General features: G+C 54.7%; 1 protein-coding gene across 1 annotated transcript in view; it reads right to left on the reverse strand.

Annotated features, from left to right (window-relative positions):
* Positions 1-3,757: 3,757 nt before the first annotated feature.
* KIF21B (kinesin family member 21B) overlaps positions 3,758-21,579 on the reverse strand; it is a 41,424-nt gene continuing 23,602 nt past the window's right edge. The window contains exons 18-35 of the mRNA XM_053963868.1: positions 20,984-21,213; positions 20,435-20,582; positions 20,142-20,336; positions 19,229-19,330; positions 18,947-19,112; positions 18,626-18,686; positions 18,276-18,333; positions 17,626-17,831; positions 17,093-17,167; positions 16,855-16,968; positions 16,182-16,220; positions 13,983-14,119; positions 13,537-13,717; positions 10,415-10,579; positions 8,230-8,347; positions 7,369-7,539; positions 6,705-6,904; positions 3,758-5,469 (exon numbers count right to left, since the gene is read on the reverse strand). Of these exons, the coding sequence (XP_053819843.1) occupies positions 5,415-5,469; positions 6,705-6,904; positions 7,369-7,539; positions 8,230-8,347; positions 10,415-10,579; positions 13,537-13,717; positions 13,983-14,119; positions 16,182-16,220; positions 16,855-16,968; positions 17,093-17,167; positions 17,626-17,831; positions 18,276-18,333; positions 18,626-18,686; positions 18,947-19,112; positions 19,229-19,330; positions 20,142-20,336; positions 20,435-20,582; positions 20,984-21,213 (2,421 nt within the window). The 3' untranslated portion in view covers positions 3,758-5,414. The remainder of the gene's footprint in view (positions 5,470-6,704; positions 6,905-7,368; positions 7,540-8,229; positions 8,348-10,414; positions 10,580-13,536; positions 13,718-13,982; positions 14,120-16,181; positions 16,221-16,854; positions 16,969-17,092; positions 17,168-17,625; positions 17,832-18,275; positions 18,334-18,625; positions 18,687-18,946; positions 19,113-19,228; positions 19,331-20,141; positions 20,337-20,434; positions 20,583-20,983; positions 21,214-21,579) is intronic.

Raw genomic sequence — 21,579 nt, forward strand, 5'->3', positions numbered from 1 at the left:
AAAAAGTGTTACACCACAAACTCCCCACCCCATCCCCAATAGAAAACCCAATGACGACAGCACCCAGCTTGCACCGTGAGGTAGCTAAACCAGACCAACACCCAAGAAATGCTCTTTTGCATGAGAAACATCGACCCACACAGGTACTGAGACCTACACACACACACACACACACACACAGAGCTATGGGATCACAGTCACCCCTGGCCTGGTTCCAGCCAGGACAGAGTTCATTTTTGCAGTAGCCAGGAGGGGACATGGCCAGAGCCCAGAGGTTCTTTTAGACCACCTCACATCATTGCTGGGCAGGGGGAAGGGAGTCTCTTCCAGGGAGAAGGGATCTTTCCAATCAGGGTAGCTTGCACTGCGGTTAGCATTTGCATGTGAATTGCTCTCTTTTGTACACTTTTGTTATTAATATTGTTGCTGTTAATTGCTCTTATCTCACTGCTGTTTCCAGTCAATTGTTCCTATCTCTACCTGTGATTTTTTTACCTTTGTGCCTCCAGTTCTCCTCTCCATTCCACCACAGGGAAGGAAGGAGGTGGGGGTTGTGGCAGTGCACAGTTTTAGTGGGAGCACTAAATTGGGGAATACCAGTCCTAAACCACAACAGCTTTTTTTTTGGCATCCAAGGTAGGGCTTGAACAGTTGAGATAACAACAGATCTGCCCAGAGTGGGTTGGAAGCAAAATTGATGGAAACATTTTCTGCATTAGGTCCTGAGGCACAGGTGACAATGTTGCCTGGTCTGCCCGTGTGGGTACCTAACCCTGTTCATATTTCTGCCTGTTCCCATCACAGTCTGCCTCAGAGCAGGGAGGGGTTATCAGGATTGCTCTGTCAGTTTATGCCATGATAACACCAAGGGCAGTGAGGGTCATTTGGGATTTGTCTGGAGCGTTGCTCTTCTACCCTTACCTCGGGCACCTCCTTTGGGAGTCCATTAATAACAATCATGACCAACCTGTGGGGGGAACAGGAAACAATGATTTTCCCCAGACTTTCACCCACTTTTCCCCCTTGAGGTCTGTTAAAACAGCTTTTGAATCTCTGAATTCCCTTTGGATGTTAAGGAAATCATATTTTTCCAGGTGTTCTTAGTGCAGTCCACATAATCTTTGGAGTCAAGAAAGAGATTTCTAGGGAAGTTATTCAGAGATCTATCCTGATGGGGAATAGTCATGACTGGCATGGAATGTGGGAGGAAATGGGCCACTTTTGGAAGAAATTCTCTCCTCCAGTGGTTTGGAAGTGTCCCCCTGAACAAGTACAGGATGCTATAAAAGTGACAGAGCACTTGCAAGGAGAATGCTGTGGCAGTTCCAGCGAGGAGCCTCACTGCAGCGTGCTGGGCCCTGGTCAGCATTTATCAGACACTGCTTTTCACCAGACAGCACCCTCAGGAGGAGGAGGAGGAAGGCAGAGCAGCAGGTGCCGTGGCCACTCAAGCTGCAGCTGAAGCACAGGAAGAACCCGTGCTGGCAGCAGTCCCCCTGCACAGAAGAAATCCAAGACCAAATCAGTTTGCATAGAGGGATGAAGAGGAAGCAGGGCCCTCACAACAGGAGGAGAGGCAGGGCTGGGGATAATCACCCCATCCCCACCCCAGGTGAGCTGCGATCTGAAGAGGTTTCAGGGGGGTGGAGGCCCTGCTGACCCAGCTGCTGCAGTGCTGGGATGCTGCAGCCACGCTCTGGAACCAGATGGAAGCGAAGCCAAACAACTGGGATCCCTGTCCTGGGACATGGGCATTGGCAAGGGAAGAGCACAGAAACCCTCAGCCTCTGCAGGCAACTCCTGCCAAGCGTGAGGGAAATTCGAGTGGTGCACCCAAGCAGGTGGAACAGCATGGAGAAGGTGCCCAGCACCTGAGGGAGTGGTAGAGGGAGTCCCTAGGGGTTCAAACAAGCAGCAGTGCCCTGTAGATGCAGATGAGGTCCAGTGCACACCATGCACGTGCCAGCAGGTTGTACAGAGCACAGGCTCATTGGTACTGATGTGGATGATTTTCCCCACTTTCACCCACTTTTCCTGCTTGAGGCCTGTTAAAAGAGCTTTGAAGTTGTGAATTTCCTTTGAATGTTAAGGAAATCATATTTTTGCCAGGTCTCCTTAGTGCAGTCCACATAATCTTTGGAGTCAAGAAAGAGATTTCTAGGGAGGTTATTCAGAGATCTGAACAGAAGGAGAACAAACAGTGTTAAAGGTGACTCCCCAACTCTGATGATGAAGATCATCATTTTTTCTTCCTACCATCCTGTGTCTCAACTGTGTAAAAAGACTGTCTAAGACTGGACCAGCCCATGGACTGTGGACTGAGGAAATGTCCCATGTCACACCAGTACAGACCAGAGCCTCTGCTGCTGGGAGCAACTGGCCCCCTCTTGAGAGAGAGGGGACACACCACAAGGCAACCTTTGGTTTCACCTGCATGGGCACAGAGAGCACAAGAGAAGGAGGAAGGAAAACCCTCCTCTGCCCCAAGCATGGGTGTGTGAGTTGAGAGGAAAAACAACAAGTGCAGGAAATCCTTCAAGGATCAATGCCACCCCAGTTTCCAGTGGGCACGTGCTCAGAATAAAAGGGCTAATGTCACTTAGGGGCCCTGCCTCCAGCTGGGTGGGAGAGCAGCACTGGGCCCTGTCGGGCTGTGTGGATCCAAGGCTGGCACAGCAGATCCACAGGAGTGCAAGGCTTTGCACACAATGTACCCTGGTGCCATGGAGATACACAGGGGCAGGATCCATTTCTTCTCCTCAGAGGAGAGGTCTACTCTGGTCAGTAGAACATGGCTGTGGTCAGGTCAGGGTGAGCATTCTGCTTGTCAGTCATTCTCTCTTTTGGATACTTCTGTTATTAATATTGTTGCTGCTTTACTGTTTGTCTTTTATCTCGCTGCTGTTTCCAGTAAATTGCTCTTATCTCAGTCTGTGATCTTCATCTTTTGTGCCTCCAGCTCCCCCCTCCACCCTGCTGGGGATGGGGATGGGGATGTGCGTGGTGCAGGGTTTTAGTGGGAGCACTAAATTGGAGAATGTTATTCCTAAATCAGGACTCTCCTCACTTCAAACCCCCTGCCTCAGGACACCAATGGCCCAGCACCAGCTCCCTCCCTCCACAGGCTGTGAGAGCCTTGAGGCTGCTGGACACAGCAGCAAGAGAGGCTCAGCATCAGCCAGGACTGGCCACTCAGCCCTGCAATACTCAACAGGCACCTTCAGCCTGCACACAGGAAGGTATTGGTGGCACAAGGCAAGGCAGGTGTGACCCTCAGTGCCCCCTTCACCCATGGCAGCGGGGAGCAGGGAAGGCTCCGGGCACTGGAGATCTCAGAGCAGACAGAGATTCACACACAACACCAGAGACACCCACACACACACACAGAGCCCCTCCAGACAAGCAAAGGATAAACCAGCTGAGGAATGAGTGCAGAAACCCTCTCCAAGACAGGCTTAGGGTGGGAGACACCTCCTGCAGACCCCCAGACCCCCAGCATGGCTGTGTGCCACTGCCTGGTGAGGTCTCTGTGCGTTTTTGGCTGCACCCTCAGTTGCACAGGTCACACAGGATGGGTGGGAGCCTCTCCTCAACACAGTCACCAGTCCTGGCTGTGCAGGGCTCAGCCACATTCACAGGGACCAGTGACTGTCCTGGGCAGGGTCACTCACACTCACACACACACACACACACACACACACAGGTACCATTTACCCTCCACCAAGGCAAGCCAGCAGGATGGAATTTTCCCAGAAAAAGGCAAACCCCCCCTTCCCCCACCAAATCAATAGAGATACTCCTGTCTTTCTTGATGCAGAGGAATCCCCTCACTCCATCCAGAATGCTTGGAGCAAGGGCTGGTGGCAGATGACCTGGGGCAGGTCAAGGTGTCACCGTGGTTGGAGAGAGCAGAGGGGAAGTGGTCTGTGCTTTATGGGGCAGGTCCTGGAGCCCCTGGCCTCCAAGATCCCAGTTCAGTGCTGGTGGGATCACACGGAGAAATCCTTACATTTGAGTTCAAGTGCTGCTTCTTCTTTGACAAAGGGGAAAGGAGAGTGTGCGAGGCAGGAACACCCATCCTGGGGTCTCCTCGGCCATTCCACAAGAACCCTGGGTGGCCCAGGGCAGGACAGAGCAGGGGATGGTCCAATGGGCCAAAGGAGAGATGGAGGGAAGCTCCAGTGTGAGACCAGGGCCTTACCAGCCCCCCTTGAACAGGAGAGGCAGAGGAAAGAGCCTGCAGAATGTGCGTCCTTGGGGAGACTCCTGGGTGGAGCCCCCAGACCCTCAAGGAGATGAGATTGTGCAAGATCATCCACTGCAGGATTGTCCTTCGAGCACAGGGGGAGTCAGGGGACTTGTGCGAGGTCAGAGTGTGCAACCCCCTCCCCCTCTGCTCCTGCCACAGTGGGCTCTGGCTGCTCCGTGCCTTGCTGGCTCCTCTCCAGCCTTGCATCCATGCAGCCCAGCAGGCTCAGCCTAAGCAAGCTCCAGTCCAGGCAGAGGTCTGAGGACAGAACCTAAGGGAAGGACAGACAGAGCCACAGCAGTGGGGTGACAAATCCAGCCTTGGTTCTTTTGCCCTGTGACTTCCATTCTTGCTTCATTTCTCCGTCCCAAGGGGGTTAACTCGCTGCAGGAGCCCAGCACAAAGCCCTGATGGGGGTCACGATGTCCAGAGCAGAGCTGGGCATGTGGGGAAGAGCCCAGAGCCATGGGGCAGTTGAGTTTACAACTGGGGTTTGGAGAATGCCAAAGGGAACTGCAGCAGGTCTGTCTGGAAGTTGCCCAATGGAGATCTTCCCAGGCTGCTGTGCCTCACGAGATGGGACATGGCAAAGGAGCTCAGAGTGCACCTCTCCAACCACTGGGGACACGTCCACACAGGAAAGGGGAGGCTGGGAGTACCAGGAAATCCTTCTGCAGTCCCCACAGCAGAGGTGTCTCACAAGTAACGGCTCCAGAGAAGCACCCTCTGTGTTGTGGTCCTGGCCAGCAGACACCAAATGTCCTCGTGGAGTGGAGAAGACTCCTGCAGGAACCAGCCCGGGAGCAGCACAGCACAGCAGAGGCCACGTGGGCCCACAGTGGCAGGAGGGAACTGGGTGTCTCTGAGGAGTCAGGGATCTCTGACCCCCAAAGTCCTTACAGCAGGATGGGTGAGAGGAGAGATGAAACATTTCCTGTTCACTGGAGAACCACCGAGAAACCTCAGCAGGAGGGCAGGTGGAGCTGCTTCCTCACGGGAGCTGACAGTGCTCGAAGTACCAGATGCAGCATTGTCCACCCCGTTGGGTCAGGCACAAAGAAATCCCTGTCCTGGGCTGAGCTCCTGTGGGTGACTGAGTCCTGACAGCAGGGGGAGGTACCCTGACCTTCACCCTGCCCCACGCCTTCCAGTCTTTCTGCAGTTCCTAGTTTGACCCCGCAGGCAACCTCCTCCCACTCCAGAGCTTCACTGTCAAGTCGCTGAGAACAAAGGTGAGAGGGACAGCATGACCCAGGGGTCGGGGCAGGAGCCCCACAGGCACTGCCCCAGAGGGTGCTCGCTCCCCGTCCCCACCACGGCAGCATGCAGCCCCCCAGACTTCCAGGCCCTTTTCCCTTGGCAGGACGTTGTCTGATGCACCTTGGGGAGAAGGCAAGCCCAATGGGGCTCAGCCTCCAGTTCACCCCACTGGCAGCAGCTGGGGACAAAGGGAACGGGAGACCTCCAGGGCTGACCCCACACCAGGACTCCTACCCGCCTTGAATGAGATCCAGCTAGGTCCCAGCAGTGATATCCAGGGAGCTGCTTTGCTCCTGGGGCATGGGCTGATTTGGGGGGGCTGCTGACTCCCAACCCACTAGCCATGCGAAGGCACGGGCAGGCCATGGCTTCCCACTGAGTTGCCAAAGTAGATGTGGGCACTTGGCGAGGAAAAAAAACCAAAAAGAAGTGAAACCAAGGCAGGGCTATGACTGGGACAAGGGGGCGAGTCCATTCTAATAAAGACTTATCAAATGGAAAAACGCAGAATAGTTTCATACCGTGAAGAAGCAGCTCAGACCAGAGAAAAAGGGGGGGAGGGAAAGAGAGAGAGAGGAGCAAAAGCAACAGTGAGAGGGACAGAGGGAGGGAGAGATGGAGAGAAAAGGGAAGGGGAGACGGAAGAGGAGCATATGAGCAAGAGAGTCAAAGAGCAGGAGGGTCAAGGCAGACTAGTAGCACGGCCCTTTATGGCAAGGACGCGTCGTGGAAGGCAAGGGGTGAGCCCAGGCACGTAATTCCATAACTTTACCCGGCAGTCGCTGTGGCACAGATGGGAGGTGGGGAGAAGGAGAGGCAGAGAGAGACAGAGAAAAAGGAAGGGAGAAAAGGGACAGGGTCGAAAAGAGGATATCAGAGTCTTGCTGCTGAAGAGCTCCCCGAGAGCAGCAGACAATGCCCAGCCCCGAGGGAGAGGGGTCCCTGCGTGGGGAGTAACCCAGGGCATCACCAGAGCGTGGGCAGGGGATGGCCAGGGACAGCTCTTGGCACTGCAGTGGGCAGGCCTGGCCACGGGCAGGCTACAGTGGGCAGAAGGAGATGAAGGAGGAGAGGGACTAAAACGCTGCGATTCCCTCCCCGCTCCCCCAGCACCCACCCGGGCCCAGGGGTGACAGCTCAAACCCAGGGTCTCCCCCTTCCCAGGGGCCACGGGGGCAGAACGCCCGGGGCTCACCTGGAGGCAGTGAAGATGTGCTTGGAGTTGGTGCAGATGGCATTGATGGGGCTGTCGTGCCCCTTGATCTCCCCGACTGGGGTGAAGGTGTCCACGTTCCACACTTTGATGACGCCTCCTCGGCAGGCGCTCAGCACCATGGGGCGGCCGGGGATGAAGGCCAGGGCACAGACCCAGTCTTTGTGGGCATTGGGGATTTGCTGTAGGCACAGGCACAGAGCACAGCCATGACCCACCTCATCTGCAGCACCACGGGCAGCCTCATGCACCCATCCTGGGTGGCTGGCTCCTCACTGACACCCCGGGACTGACTGGGACTGTGGAACTGGTGGTGCCCAGGTGGGAGCCAAGGGTATGGGCTCAAAAGTCATGGCTTGGTTTCTCCCTTGGGCAGGAGACAACAACCCAGAGTTCAGGGTGGAACACAAGCCCCCACATTGCAACTGATGCCCCAGCCTGTCTGAGGAAGAGCCAGCAATCCCAAGCACCCTGCTGGACAAAGTATGGGGGCACAGCACACCCTCACCCTCACACAGGCAAGGACTGGGAGTGCCCTCCCTGGTGAGCTCCACTGGCACTAGGTTCCTGCACAACCCCCCCAGGCCCCAGCAGCAACCCCCCTTTGCCCTGGGGGGTTGACATGGATAAGTTTTTGGATCCAGACCTGGATAAGTTCCTGCTGCTCCAGATCCCACTTCTTTATGCCGTTGTCCCTGGAGCCGCTGAAGAGGACATCTCCCTGGATGGCCAGGCACTCGATGCCATCGTAGTGAGGGGGCTCGAAGTTGTGAGTGGGGCCAATATTGCCCGCCATGCCCTCCGTGATCTCAAACACCTGGGGGAGAGCAGCGTGTACCAGACCACAGATGGCACTGGGGACTCCTTCTCCTGGGGAATTTGGCCACCACCCTCTGTGCTCCAGGCTCAGGGCACCTAGAGTGATGCTGGAAGTGGGACTGAGCATTGGCTACTGGAGGCTTTTGGGGCTGAGGGTCCTGCCACAAGCAGAGGAGATCTGCCACCAGGGACAGCCTCACTCTGCTGCATTTTACTCATGGTGAGCCTTCACACTCCTCTGGAGCCAAGCTGACAGCTGAGTGGGATCCTGTCTCACTCACCATCTCACTACCCCTCCTCACTTCCCTGGGGACAGCTCTAATTCAACCTGCTAAAACCTGAAAGGAAGGGACAGGCTGCTGCTGTGCTGGAGCTGTCACTGAGCAGGCACAAGGCATCTTTATCAGGGGGGATTATCGAGCAGAAGAGGGTGAACTGCTCATCTGGGTCACCCCTCACATGCCAATCCCAGCCAGATTGGGATGCATGAGAGAAATGCAACTTCTTTTCCAAAGATGCATTGTGGACCAAGCAAAAGGCAAGATTTGGGAAGAGGAAACAACTGAAAACTCCACATGCAGTGGTGAAAACAGAATCTCAGCTTTCAGGAGGAGAGAAGAGTGAGGGGTTGCCAGCATCTGGGCTTCCCTACAGGACTCGGGGTGCTGCTCCCCAAGGAGCAGAGTACCTTGACGTAGTGATCCTTGGAGCCTGTGACCACCAGGTCGTGGTTGCTCGCCGTCTGGTTCACCGTGAGGCACATCACAGGCCCGATGTGGCCACTCAGCTTTCCCACGGGCTGCAGCCTGGGAGCAAGGGCACAGGTCAGCCCTGCTGTGTGCTGGAGCCCGGCCAAGGGCCCTCCCAGCACAGCCTCCCCCAGCCCTGCTGGGGTTTTCCCTTTGGGGGAGAGCGGCAGGGAGACCCCATTCCCCGGGATTCCAGGGGAGGAGGGCACCTCGGAGTGTGCCAACATCTGGCTGTGCAGCGTGAGTGTGTGCCAACATCTGGCTGTGCAGGGTGAGTGTGCCAACATCTGGCTGTGCAGGGTGAGTGTGCCAACATCTGGCTGTGCAGCGTGAGTGTGTGCCAACATCTGGCTGTGCAGGGTGAGTGTGCCAACATCTGGCTGTGCAGCGTGAGTGTGTGCCAACATCTGGCTGTGCAGCGTGAGTGTGTGCCAACATCTGGCTGTGCAGCGTGAGTGTGTGCCAACATCTGGCTGAACAGCCTGAGAGTGTGTCAACATCTGGCTGAACAGCCTGTGTGCCAACATCTGGCTGCACAGCCTGAGTTTAGTATTTACGTTTTGGTTCAAATTGTTTTACTAGTTTTTATAGATTTTTGAGAGTTTTTTCTTTTTTTGGGGGGGGGATTTTTTTTTTCCTAGCTTGCAGCTGTACGTTATCTCTGTTTCTTCAGGGAGGTCTTGACCTTAACAGGTGTCCTCACACAGGGCACCACTAAAATGCTGGTTTTTGGGGTTTTTGGTTTTTTTTTTTTTTTTTTTTTGAGACTGGGATTGAAGGTACTTGAGACGATAGTCTGTGTTTAGATTTAAATGTTTATTTTTAAAATTTATGTTATAGTCTCACAGGTAGTGAGTTTTGTAGCATTTTACTAATAAGTATTTTGTAGTATTTTACTAATAAGGTACAAAATGGTTAACTATTTTTTGTTATAAGGTTTTTAAAGATTAAATTGTCTAATCAAGAAATTATATTTAAATTATTTTTACTTTTAATTTAATAATTATTTGAAGTCTGCAAAGCGGACTTTTTTGTGTAATTATAAAATACTACTTAAACTCATGAAGAAGAAGGACTAGTTTATGTTCTAAAACTTTTATCTTGTTCTATATATATTATTATATTTTGAAACTTTATATTTTAAGGTTTTTTTATTTTGTGATACTATATATTTTTAATTAAACTACATACTACAGCCTGAGTGTGTGCCAACATCTGGCTGCAGAGCCCAGGCTGCAGCACAGGGTTCACAGCCCAGTGCCCACTGGGCAGGTGGAAGGACAAGGGAAATACAAGGTCCTGCTGCTCATTCCACTTGTCTTTTCCCTTCTGCTAAGCTCTGCCTAGTGCACAAACCCCCCACCCCACACAGCTCCAATGCTGCTCATCACCCCTTGGGTCACAACTGTAGATCTTAAATTTACAAATCTTAAATATTAAGAATTTTTTTAAAAACTTCTTGTAATCTTAAGATTTATGATCTTTAAAAAATCTTAAAATTTTAAAAATTTAAAATCTTAAATTTTAAATTAAAAAATCTTAGATTTAAGATTTAAGAAAATCTTAATTTAATTAAGAAAATCTTAAATTTAAAGAAATTTAAGAAAATCTTAAATTTAAATCTTAAAATATTAAAAAAATCTTCATATTTTTTTTAAACCAAAACCACTACAATCCCACAGCAAAGGGTCGTGAAAACCCTTATTCCAGGCAACTTTCAAAATTGTGAAAAAGGCTTTCATTTTCCCCAGGGGGGTCACTCCAGGCTGCTCTGAGGCGCACACGCTGTGCTGGCCGGGCCAGCAGCCCCTTGTGGATATTCTCAGTTCAGTCAGAGAGAAAAAGAGACATTTCTACCAGGCTGGGCCTGGGAGAGAGTTGGAAAAGAATGTAAATAATTCACTATCTCTCTTGTTGTTCACATTGTTTACAGATACGTTCTGCCGCCGTGCGTCATTCAGAGCACCAACGGTGTGAGATGATTTTACTTTAAGACCAATGAAATTAGTTTGCACGATGTTCTCTATAAATAGAGCAGTGCATTTGAAATAAATCAGTTTTCTTCTCGCCTTCTAACTGGAGTTCTTCTGTTCCCGTCCCGCCTCGACGGCGACACCCCCTCACCTGCTCAGCTCCCAGACGCGGACGGCGTTGCCGGCGGCCGCGTAGAGCGCGGTGCCGCCCGGGTTGAGCGCGATCTGGTTGATCTGGTGCTCCCCCTGCACGCTGGCGACGGTGCGGCTGCTGGTCCCGGCACACGCGTCCCCAGAGATCACCTGGCCAGAAGACCTAAAGGAGGGAGAGTTCGAAGGGGTGACGCCTTGTCAAGGCTGAACAGAGCCCAGAGCATGTCGGAACCCAGGACTTCCCTCTGGCTGCCCTGGCTGTCTGAGACCCTGGCAGGGGGCTCAGAGACCCTGGCACCAAGTCAAAAACACCTGTGGCTTCCATTTTAGCCCGTGGAAAAAGCTGCCAACTCTGTGTGAGGAATTACAGGCCACAAGGGTTTGAGTAGTGTGGTAGTTGAATTAACACAGGGTGAAAAAGTGGAATTTTGGGGCTTTTAGAATGGGGTTCAAGGGGACAAGATGGAGGAATTTGGGTGTGTCCTGACCTTCTTCTCCTTCTCCTTGCCCTCCATGTCTTGGTGTGATGGTGACACCTTTCTATTGGTTTAAGGTAGAGACACACTGTCCAACATAAATTATAGTATTGGCACATTATTGTAAATAATAGTACATGTAGGTTTTGGTATAAAATGTGAACACTGCCCTGAGGGCAGACAGAATGCCATGGCCAAGCTGCTGGACAGAGCTCAGCAGGGCAGAGAGAGAATGTTGTAGATAAGGGAAAATAAACAACCTTGAGAAGCCGACCCTACACAGTCAGACTTCTTCTTTGGCTGCCCAGGCTGGGAAACGAGGACTTTTACACTCTCAGGGTCACCTCGACACCTGGACCCCAAGAGAGCAGAGACTGGATGGAGCTAAAGAATAAAGCAGGGATTTATTAGGAGGCCTCAATGGATCCACCTTGGGCAGCACAAGAGCCCAGCAGTTTACATTTTGTCTGGGGCAAAGTAACTTATAGAAATACCACTACTATGGTAGAATTGTGCCTAAAGACAAAAAAGCTTTGATTGTCTATTGCAGCTTTTTAGATACTCAAGGCACTTAGTATAAATTTCTACTAAAAGCTAAAATCTATATTCTAAATCTCTATTTCTATTTCACTTTGCAGCTTCATATAGCTCAGTTTCTCCAGGGGTTTCAGTTCAATCCTTGTGCTTAGATTTGCCTCCGGGCCTGTGCCCTGAGGGGCTTGTATTCCAACACCAGCCAGGGCTACACCCAAGATGAACCAAAATGGTCACAAAATGGACAACAGGTCACAGGGTCTCTCACTTTTATAAGTTTTGGTCCCTTTGCAAATTGGAGTTAATTGTCCAATAGCTCCAGCCCATGCAGTCCCATCCTGATTGTTTTTCTCTCTTCAGCCCACGTTGTTTGTACTCTTGGGCCTGAGATTTGGTCCCCAGCTGGGGAAGGAATTGTTTTGTCTCTCTGCTCTGTGCAGAGAGCTCACCATCCCCTAATGTGAAGCCCAGACCCACACACTAAAGCAGCACAGAATCTGAAAAATATAAAACCCAAAACCTGAGGCATCAGGGAGGATGAGACCAGAGCCACTGAGGAACCATGGGGTTGGCTTCAGGCTGGCACAGCTGGGTCCCACATTGAGGAAAGGCCCTGGAAGTATCCCTGTCCCTCTGGCCACAATGGGACCAGCAAGAGCCTTGTCCCACAGGCCAGTGCCTGGCCTGCAAAGGCAGCCAAGGATGCAGGGTCTGTGCATGACTCAGAGCATCCTGCCCTGGTTTCCAGCTGAGTTTCCTCTGCTCTCCTCCTGTGCCTCTCTGCTTCCCACAGGAAGAGCAGATGAGTGCTGGCATCCAGCACAGGGAAGCAGAGGTCTTGGCCTCTGTGCCAAGAGAGAAGCCAAGGCAGATGAGCTGAGGCTGGATGGAGAAAGGAGAGCTGTGCCAGAGCAAGTGGGTAACTCTGACCTACCACACTGTCCTAACCCTTGAGCCCTACTCCAGGCTGGCAGGCACAGCTACTGTCTCTTCCACGCTCCTTTCTGGTCCTCAAACTCCTCACGGAGACCCACATTGAAGATCCTGTGATTTACCCAGACACTCTGCTGTTTGGGGCTGTGCCCCCCACGGGAGCTGCCAGCTCTCCTGGCCACCCCCAGAACAGCTGCAAAATCTCTTCACAGCTCCTGACCCTTAACAAGTGCTGGATTCTGCAGCTGGGACACAGCAACCCTGGCTGTGTGTATACAGCAGTGAACAGAGGCTGGAGGGCAGCTGTGGGAAGGGACCTGGGCATCCTGGTCAATGGAAAGTTGAATATGAGTCAGCAGTGCCCTGGCAGCCAGGAGGGACATCCATGTCCTGGGACACACCAGGCACAGCACTGCCAGCTGCTCAAAGGAGGGGATTGTCCTGCCCTGCTCTGCACTGGGGCAGCCTCACCTCAACTCCTCGGGGCAGTTTTGAGCACCACAATATAAAAAAGACATTAAGCCACTGGTGAGCATCCTAAGGAGGGCCATGAGAATGGTGAAGGGTCTGCAGGGGAAGCCTCATGAGGGGCAGCTGAGGTCACTTGGTTTGTTCAGCCTAGAGGAGACTGAGGGAAGACCTCACTGGGGTCTTCAACGTCCTCGTGAGGGGCAGCAGAGGGACAGGTACTGATCTATTCCCTCTCATGACGAGTGACAGGACTCAAGGGAGTGGCTGGAGCTGAGCTGGGAGACATTTAGGTTGGATGTGAGGAAAAGGTTCTTCCCCCAGAGGGTGCTGGGGCACTGAGCAGGCTCCCCAGGAAACGGGCACAGCTCCAAGCCTGTCTGAGTGTTTGGACAATGCTCCCAGACACTGGGTGGGATTGTTGGGGTGTCTGTGCAGGGTCAGGAATTGGATGTGATGATGCTGATGGGTCCCTTCCAACTCAGCATATTCTGTGATCTAATGACCCTGAGTCTTTGCTGCAGGAGGTCCCATGAGTTCCCTCACCCCAAACTCTCCCAACCTCCCTGTTCCCTAAGGAAGCAGCACTGCAAACTGGCACTAAGGAGCTGCTATCTGGCCATGTCCCCAGCCCCTGCAGGTTCTGGAAATGGCTTCTGCAAAGCCAGAGAAGCCCAGAGTGCCCCAGGTCCCCCAGAGCTGCACGTACGTGAGGGTGCGGATGCAGCGGGCGGAGTCGCGGATGTCCCACACCTTGATGTACGACGTGGACACGGTGAACACCAGCCCCGTGTGGCTGCAGTACTTGATGGAAACCACATTGTTTGGGTGGCCCTTGAGAGAAGCGATTTCCTGGCCTGTCACCAGGTTCCACATTTTGCAGCTCCGGTCTGTGGGAGGAAGAACATGCCCAAGAGTGTTGGGGGGTGTCTCCTCCAAGGGTATGGTGGCCTGGGGACAGTACACCCTCTGAGCATCTCCCCCCACCCACAGGGCCAGAGGAAAGGAGCCAGCCAGCCCCAGCACAGGGGCAGGGCAGGGCTCAACACTGACGACAGGGACCATCCCTGTAATGCCCAACACTTCCCATGCTCCCAATGCCAACCTGCTGCCACAGCATCTGCATCCTCCCTGCCCCCTCTGCCCATCACCCACCTTTGGAGCCGGTGAAGAGCAGCTCATCGGTGGCATCCAGGCAGAGCACAGGCTTGGTGTGTCCCTCTGCCACCGAGACACACTGCAGCGGGGCTGTCCGGGCATTCTTGGTTCCACCCACGGGGTTAATGATGCCCCTTCACAGGAGAGAGAGAACAGCTACAGTGCAGGGTGGAGGCACGGTGCCCACAGTCCCAGGGCACGGAAGAACAGGAGCTGTCTCACACCAAGCATCTCCCACTGCCCAGCACTGAGACAGGCTGCTCCAGCTGGAGGTGGCATGTCTGAGCCGAGGTCTCTGTGGAAAGCCCAGAATCTCCCCATGGGCAGCCCCTGCCATCAGAGAAAGGGGGAGGCTGCCCAGTGACCTCTGCTCTCCCCACAAACCTCTCCTGCCTCACCAGCACAGACCCAGGACAGTTCAGGAGACTCAGCTCCTTGGCCCTGAGGTCCATTCTGGGGCAAACTGTGCCCTCTCCAGCCTGAAGCTGAAGCTCTGCTGGGACAATGTTTCAGAGTACCAGTATCAGCACCCCCATCCCTTGGAGGCTGTCACTCTTTGGCTGGTGACATTTGAAGACAGGGCCTCACTCCTCTACACAGATCACAAGGGTGACAAAGGGCAGCACCAGCATCTGCACCCCACATCCTGCTGCAATGGCTGTTCCTGCACCCACTGCTGGCTCTGGGCAGGAGAGCACCTACCCCTGCCAGACCTGCTGCCAAGGAACACTGCTGTCTGTCCTGGGGGACACATCATCTGCCCATCCCCTCCACTTCAGACATGCTCAGGGTGCTGAGGACCACCAGCCTGACCCTCCCGTGTGTGCCCCCGATGTGCCAGATCATCAAGCACAGCCACAAGACCCCGAGTTGTGCTAGTTTCTTCTTACAGGCAGGGAAACTGATGCATGGGGCTAGAGAGGGGCAAGGTTTGCATTAGTCGTGAGGACAAGCACAGGCTCATTAATTTGGGTTTGGAAGTCACATGCATGTGATGTTCCTCAGCTCTGCACTTACCAATGCCAAGCCAACAACCTTCCCCTCACCCCCAGTGCTTCCACCAGCCTCAAAGCAACACTGAATCCAAGGGGAAATCCCTGCACTGCATCTTCCATGGACTTTGAGTGGCTCCCTGACTACAAACTGCCCAGGGTGACCCTGCTCAGACTGGTCTGGAGTCAATTCCCCAGTGACAGGGGGCCTGCAGGAGCTCAGGGCACAGGCAGAGGGAGGGGACACCCGGGTGCTGGACAGCTGATCACAGAATCATGGAATGGTTTGGGTTGGAAGGGCCTTTAGACACCATCTCATTCCATAAGCAGGGACACCTTCCACTGTCCCAGGTGGCTCCAAGCCCCATCCAACCTGGCCTTGGACACTGCCAGGGATGGGGCAGCCACAGCTGCTCTGGGCATCCTGTGCCAGGGCCTCACCACCCTCACAGGGAAGAGTTTCTTCCTAACATCTAGTTCAAATCTCTCCTCTTTCAGTTTTAAACCATTCCCCCTTGTCCTGTCACTCTTTGCCCATGTAAAAAGTTGCTCTCCCTCTTTGTTACAAGCCCCTTTAGGCACTGGAAGGCTGCAATGTTCCTAAAGAATGGGGGAAATGTGGCCCTTGTTCTGGGAAACCTCTGTAGTGAGGTGGATGCAGGGAGAGAAGCCCAGGAGAACCTTAACTCCAAGGCTGAGCTCTGCACCACAATCTGACTTGATTTCTTTAGGGAAGAGACTGACCTTTTCCAACTCAGCGCCAGGGAAGCACAACCAGGCATGAGGTGAACCTGAGATAACTGCCTGGAAAACGCTTGCACAAAGGACGTAGTGCAAGCACCCTTCCCCATCATCTCACCATCCTGCTGGAGAGCTGGGGAAGGGGTGGGACGTGGTGGCCTCATGCTGGCAAGAAACCATCAGAGATGGAGGAGAACATGCTGCCAACCCAAACCAGCCAGCACTCATCAGTGAGCCCAGCACCACGTCCCAGGGGCTAATCCAAGCAGGAACAGCTGGAACTTGCAGCTGAGGGACAGCATCAGGCACCAGAGGTGGCATGCCAGGAGGGGACAGACACACAGGCTGGGATGGGGGGAGAGCAGCAGGCTGCAGGCAGAGCATGCAGGGACAGGGAGAGCAGGCATCTGACAGAGAGAAGGAGGAGCAGAGGAAGGGATAATAAATAGAAAGTTGTCTATACCTCAGCACCTCCGAGACAGAGGAATCGCTGTCATCAGACCTAGGGGCAGAAAATTAGCAGGATTATGGGAGAGAAAACCCAGACTAGAGAAGGCAGCAGTGGAGTCAGAGGTGGAAGATTGTTATTGCATCCAAGCCAGTGTAGGACAGAGAGGAGTGGAGGGAGGGAGAAGGAGAAGCACACATGGAGAACCAGGGGAGAGCAGAAGAGCAGGAGGGCATGTGAGGATCAGACAGCAGGTCTCCATCAGGGAACACCAGCACTGCTAGCAAGCCCAGAGCAGCACCTGACCTGCTGCCAGGAGAGGCTGAGCAGCATTTCAGGCTGGATGCCAGTCCATCAGCTTCCTTTGAGCCCTCATCCCCTCACCCCATCTTATCTTTCCCATCCTGCTCCCCCATCTTTCCAGGGCTCCAAGTCTGGCACCACCCTGTCTCCAGGCAGAGGCCAGGACTGTGAGCTCAGAGGGGGCACAGTAGGCAGGAGCACAGCCCTGGCATGGCAGCTGCTCCATCACAGGGAGAAGCAGGGAGGTGAAGTGGTGACAGGACCCTGGCTGGAGCCAATCCAAGCCCTGCTGTTACTATATACCCCCACAGGACTCAGTACATGCCACGTGCTATCCTGGTCTGGGTTCCCCTCGCTCAGACACTCTCACCCCAGCAGGACTTACTTGTCCAAGGCAGATCCCTGGCTCTGGGTGCTTGTGAGACGGGAGAAGACGTTGCGGTCGTTGCGCGGACGGGTGGGTGGGGATGAGGGTGGTGTGAAGCCAATGTCTGCAGGCCTGAGCCAAAAGGATCAGAGGGACACATGCCTTGGGAACTGCTCACCTGGCACCTGAATGGGCCCAGAAAGAATCCTGGGCCCACAGCCCCCCCTGCCCACGTCACCATTTCCCCCAAGCTCACCTGGCAGGTTGCCCACGGTCATAGGATTTCCGCCTTGTCAGAGGCGAAGTGTCCGAGCCCCGGGACTGCCTGGGACTGCAGCAAGTGAACAAAGCAGAGTGGGTGCCTGCCCCTGCACTGTGCAGGATCCCTCCACAATGAACACCTCTGTCCTCCCCCAGAAGAGCAAATAAGGGATTGGGCTGGAGTCACAATCTTGAGGCAGCCCACGAGTGCAGAGGCTTTTGGCAGCCCAAGACACCTTCAAAAAAGGCTGATAACCCAGAGCAGGGAGTTGGGGACCCTCGTGCCCCGCTTCTTGCCCTGCTCCTGAAGTATCCTCCTCCCCATCTGCAAACGACACCAACATACTCCTACACACCCTCCAAACCTCGCTGAGAAAATTCACCACGGCATGCTGTAGCCAAGGATGGATAGACACAGGATTGGGCTCCCCTTCACCCCTCTGCCCCTCCACAGGCCAGGCACTGCTTCCCCCAGGCCCATGCCCCCTTGAGCCTCCCCGTGCCCAGCCACTCGTGGCCCATGCTCACAAGGTGCTTCCTCGCGTGGGCAGGCTGATGGTGCGCGACACCTTCTCCTTGTAATAGGGGTCCCGGATGGAGAAGCCGATCCCGTCCTCTTTGATCTCCATGAGGGATGCCAAGGACTTGGTGATGTTCTTGGTGGAGACGTCCAGCGTGGGTCCCAGACACTCAGCTGACACTGCCTTCATCTGCCCCGAAAGCTTGGGCTCTCCCTAGAGCAGGGCAGAGGGCTCAGGGCGGGCAGCACAGGGGGCAGTGGGAGCAGCCAGCAATGTGGGGTGGAAGAGGTTGTGCTCTCTGGCCACAAAGCAGCTCCCCCACGTCCCACGTCCCACTGGAAGGCCCATCACAGCCAGCTCTCCAGCAAACATGACAGCCTGTACAGAACAATGGCTGCTCCCCTCCACGGGGACATCCTCGGTGCCTCTCACATTTGGAAGGTACTGCCCGCTGTGGTGGGTGTTTCCCAAGTCTCTGGTGCTTCAGAACTGTACCAGGAGACCTTGGTTCTGCCCATCCAGAGAGCAGCCAGGCCTTATGCCAAGCCTGGCTCCCCAAGGGTCAGACTGCAGAGTAGAGGCCTGAAGCATCGCTGAACATCCCTCCATCCCTCCTCCCAGTCTCTGTGACCAGGCCACACAAAAAGGCCAACTAACCTTGAACTTGAAGTCATCCTGGCTTGCTGAACCCTTCATGGTGAAAGACTGGGAGATGCTGCAAGGAGAAAAGAGCAAAGATGGCTCTTCAGTGCCAAACTCTCTTCAGAAAGCTGGTGCCACTGGTCCAGCAGACTCCTTGGGTCACCCTCTGCTCCCCAGCACCCCTTCTCCAAGGAATGACCAAGCCTTCACTCCCTGCTCATGTCCAAGAGACATCCTGCTCTCTCCACCAAGGGCTGGGCACCACAGAAAAGCTCAGGTGGGGCTTTGTTCATCCATGCCTCTCTATGAGGTCAATGAATGGCATCAGGCATTGTGCCCCAGGCAGTGCCACGCTGGGTGCTCACCTCCCATCTGAGGCCAGGCTGAACTCTGAAACTTCCTCGTCCGTGCTGGTGTAGCCATTCTCTGTGAGAGGGAGACCATGCATCAGCAGAGAGGACCCATCTGAGCCCTGTAGCAGAGCGGGCAGCCCAGGAAGGTGTGGGGGTGAGCCAGTCCTTGTCCCTGTTATCCATGGCCAGGGCTCATGCTCCCACCCAACACGGCCCTTGGGGCAGGGTCCCAGCCACAGCACCTCCAGGTGCTTTCTGGAGGGCCAGTACGGGCGGGCACCCACCCCACAGGCAGCACCCCTGGCCTGAAGATGCACCTGCCTCAGGCCCCACCTTGCTGGACGTTGTGGATCAGTGCCTGCAGCTCAGGGTGGGACTCAGCCTTCTCCCTCAGGGCGTCCAGCAGGGCATGGTTCTGCGAGGAATTGGCCACGTCCGACTGCCGCAGGCGCCCCTCCAGCAGCCGGATCTGGGCCTCCTTCTGGGCCACCTGCAGCCCCTGCAGAAGAAATGCTGGCACTCAAGCAGGTGCCACAGGTCCTTGCCACCAGCTCCCCACCCTGGCATCCAGCAAGAAACCCTGCCACACATCCACACCCCAGCCCTGCCCCACACCTTGTCGATGGAGGCTTTCAGGAAGTTGTCCAGCAGCAGCCGGGCTTCGGCCAGGGAGCAGGAGCTGATCACCACCGAGGTGTCCGTGGAGTCCAGCTCCTCCTGAAACACAGAGGGACAAGGGCTGGATGCAGCAGGGTAGCTTTGCTGCTGGATGTGGGATGGGTGGAAGGGCCTCCATAGCAAGCAGAGCACTCCCATCACCCTGCAAGCAGTGCCCAGTTCAACCCTCACCCTCCCCAGTCTGCCCAGTGGCTACTGGGAAGATCCGGCCATGGGACTGTCCAGCGCTGAAGGGCTTTTGCACTGCTACAGAGATTCTGGTTCCAACACAAAACTAGACACTGTACAGACACCAGGCTCACCCAAATCCACAACCCAAAGCCTAGTGTGAATTAATAGCAGCCCTTCTTCCCTGCTAATCAGGGTGACAGCTGGGGACAAGCCAGGGACAGCACAGAGCCTCCATTTCAGGGTGCAGGCATTGAGGGGAGTAGGGAGTTGCCCAGTGGCATGCCCAGTATCACAACTGGACACAAAACCTAGATGGTTTCTGCTGGGAAAAAGCCAGTCCTCCTAGGAAGTTTCCAGTGCACGAAGCAAAAGCCATGGGTACAAGTGACCACCAACCCCCTGTGTCCCCATGGGCAAATGGGGGCCACAGGCTCCCTACAATTCCAGGGCAGTGGGACACCAGCATGTCCATGGACATGCAAGGACCTGCCACAACTCCTCTCTGTAATTAATCACCTAATGAGAAGAGACTGTGTGGGTGAAGCCCCACCAAGAGTGACAGCTCAGAGGACTCTGGGTCCTCTGAGCAGAGCCCAGCCCCAGCTGGCTGTGCCCAAGGACGCTCCTTCCACAGAGGGATGCTCTAATTTTTTCCTACAGATCCAGTCCTACTGCCCACCTTGGTCTCCTCAATCTGCATGATGGTGGCCTGGCAGTCTGAAATGCTGTCGTTGATATAGTCAATGTTGGCCCCCAGCACCTCAATCTCCTCGTTCAGCTCTTGCAGACCCTTCTGCTCCTTGGGGCTCTCTGCCTGCAGCTTTGCCCGCTTGCCCAGCAACGCCTCCTGCAGCAGTGATAGCTCCTCACGTTTCTGGGGGAAAAGGGAAGGGGGATTAGCACTGTCCACATGGCCACCTCCCTGTCCTGCACCCACCACCCAGCCCTCTCTGTCCCCAGTGCTACAGCCACCTTGATGAGCCTCTCCATGTCTGCCTCTAGGTTGACGATGGTCATTCTCTGCATGACAATGTCAAAGATGCGCCGCTCCAGGGACTGCCACTTGAGGCGGGCAGCTTTGCTGAAGGTCTGGCTCGTCCCCTTCTTGGGGAACTTCTTCCTACAGCCAGAGGGAAGAAGAGGCATATGGGCAGATGGCCACACCATGCTGGAGAGCTAGGCTTGCTCCAGGATCTGGGATCTGGCTGGCCAGAAACAGAGGATGCATCTGTGTTGTTTCCGCATTGCCCAACTTTTCCTCCTAGCAAAGCGGGACAAGAGATGAGTCCAGCAGGGTTTGTGCCACAACATTTAATCCTCATGGAAGGCCAGCTTGGAGCTCAAGCCCAAGTGACAGTCACACTCTGCCAGCACAGCTGGTCACAGGGTCACTGGTTTAATATGGCTCAAGTGGGCACTAACCAGCCACTAAGCTACCCTTCAACCTCCACCACGAGCCAAAAGCCAGGCATGGGGGTCCCCGGGATGTCTCACCCCCTACCACCCAGCCCCTGCCCTGACCTGGCAGGCCGAGCCCCATTAATGGAGGACGAGGGGTCTCCCAGAAAGTTGTTGATTTTCCTGTTCCACTGGCGCACAATGCTGGAGACGGAGCGAGCACCAGACTCGGGCTCGGAGGAGGTGGTGCTGGCCGAGACCTCCGCGCCCGAGTCCATCATGGCCGGCTTCTGGCTCATCCTGCCTGCCACCCGGTCTGACATGGGCTTGGCCAGACGGCGCAGTGCTGACACCTGCCCGGAGGAAGGACAGAAGAGAAGGTGTCAACTGGGCAGCCCCACCCAGCCTAAACCCATTGGCATCACCCCAGGTCCCCACAGCTCTGAGAGCGGCAGCTGCATAGACCCAAAGCCCAGGGACATTTGTGCCTCATGGAGTTCCCTCTCCACCCTCATAGCCCACCCCTGCCACCAGACTCTGCTGCTCAGGATGGGGAACTCTGCTGCTGCCCACATCCATTTCCCACCCAGTTCCTGAGCCATAAAACCTCTCCCTGCCTTTTGGGGACCCCATTCCCAACACCAGCCCTGTCTGAAAGCTGGGATTTCTCCAAGCCAAGCACTGGGGCCCTGACCTCCATGGAAGCTGGGGGCTATTTG

The sequence above is a fragment of the Vidua chalybeata genome, chromosome 24 (assembly GCF_026979565.1).
Source record: "Vidua chalybeata isolate OUT-0048 chromosome 24, bVidCha1 merged haplotype, whole genome shotgun sequence".
NCBI classification, from domain to species: Eukaryota; Metazoa; Chordata; class Aves; order Passeriformes; family Viduidae; genus Vidua; species Vidua chalybeata.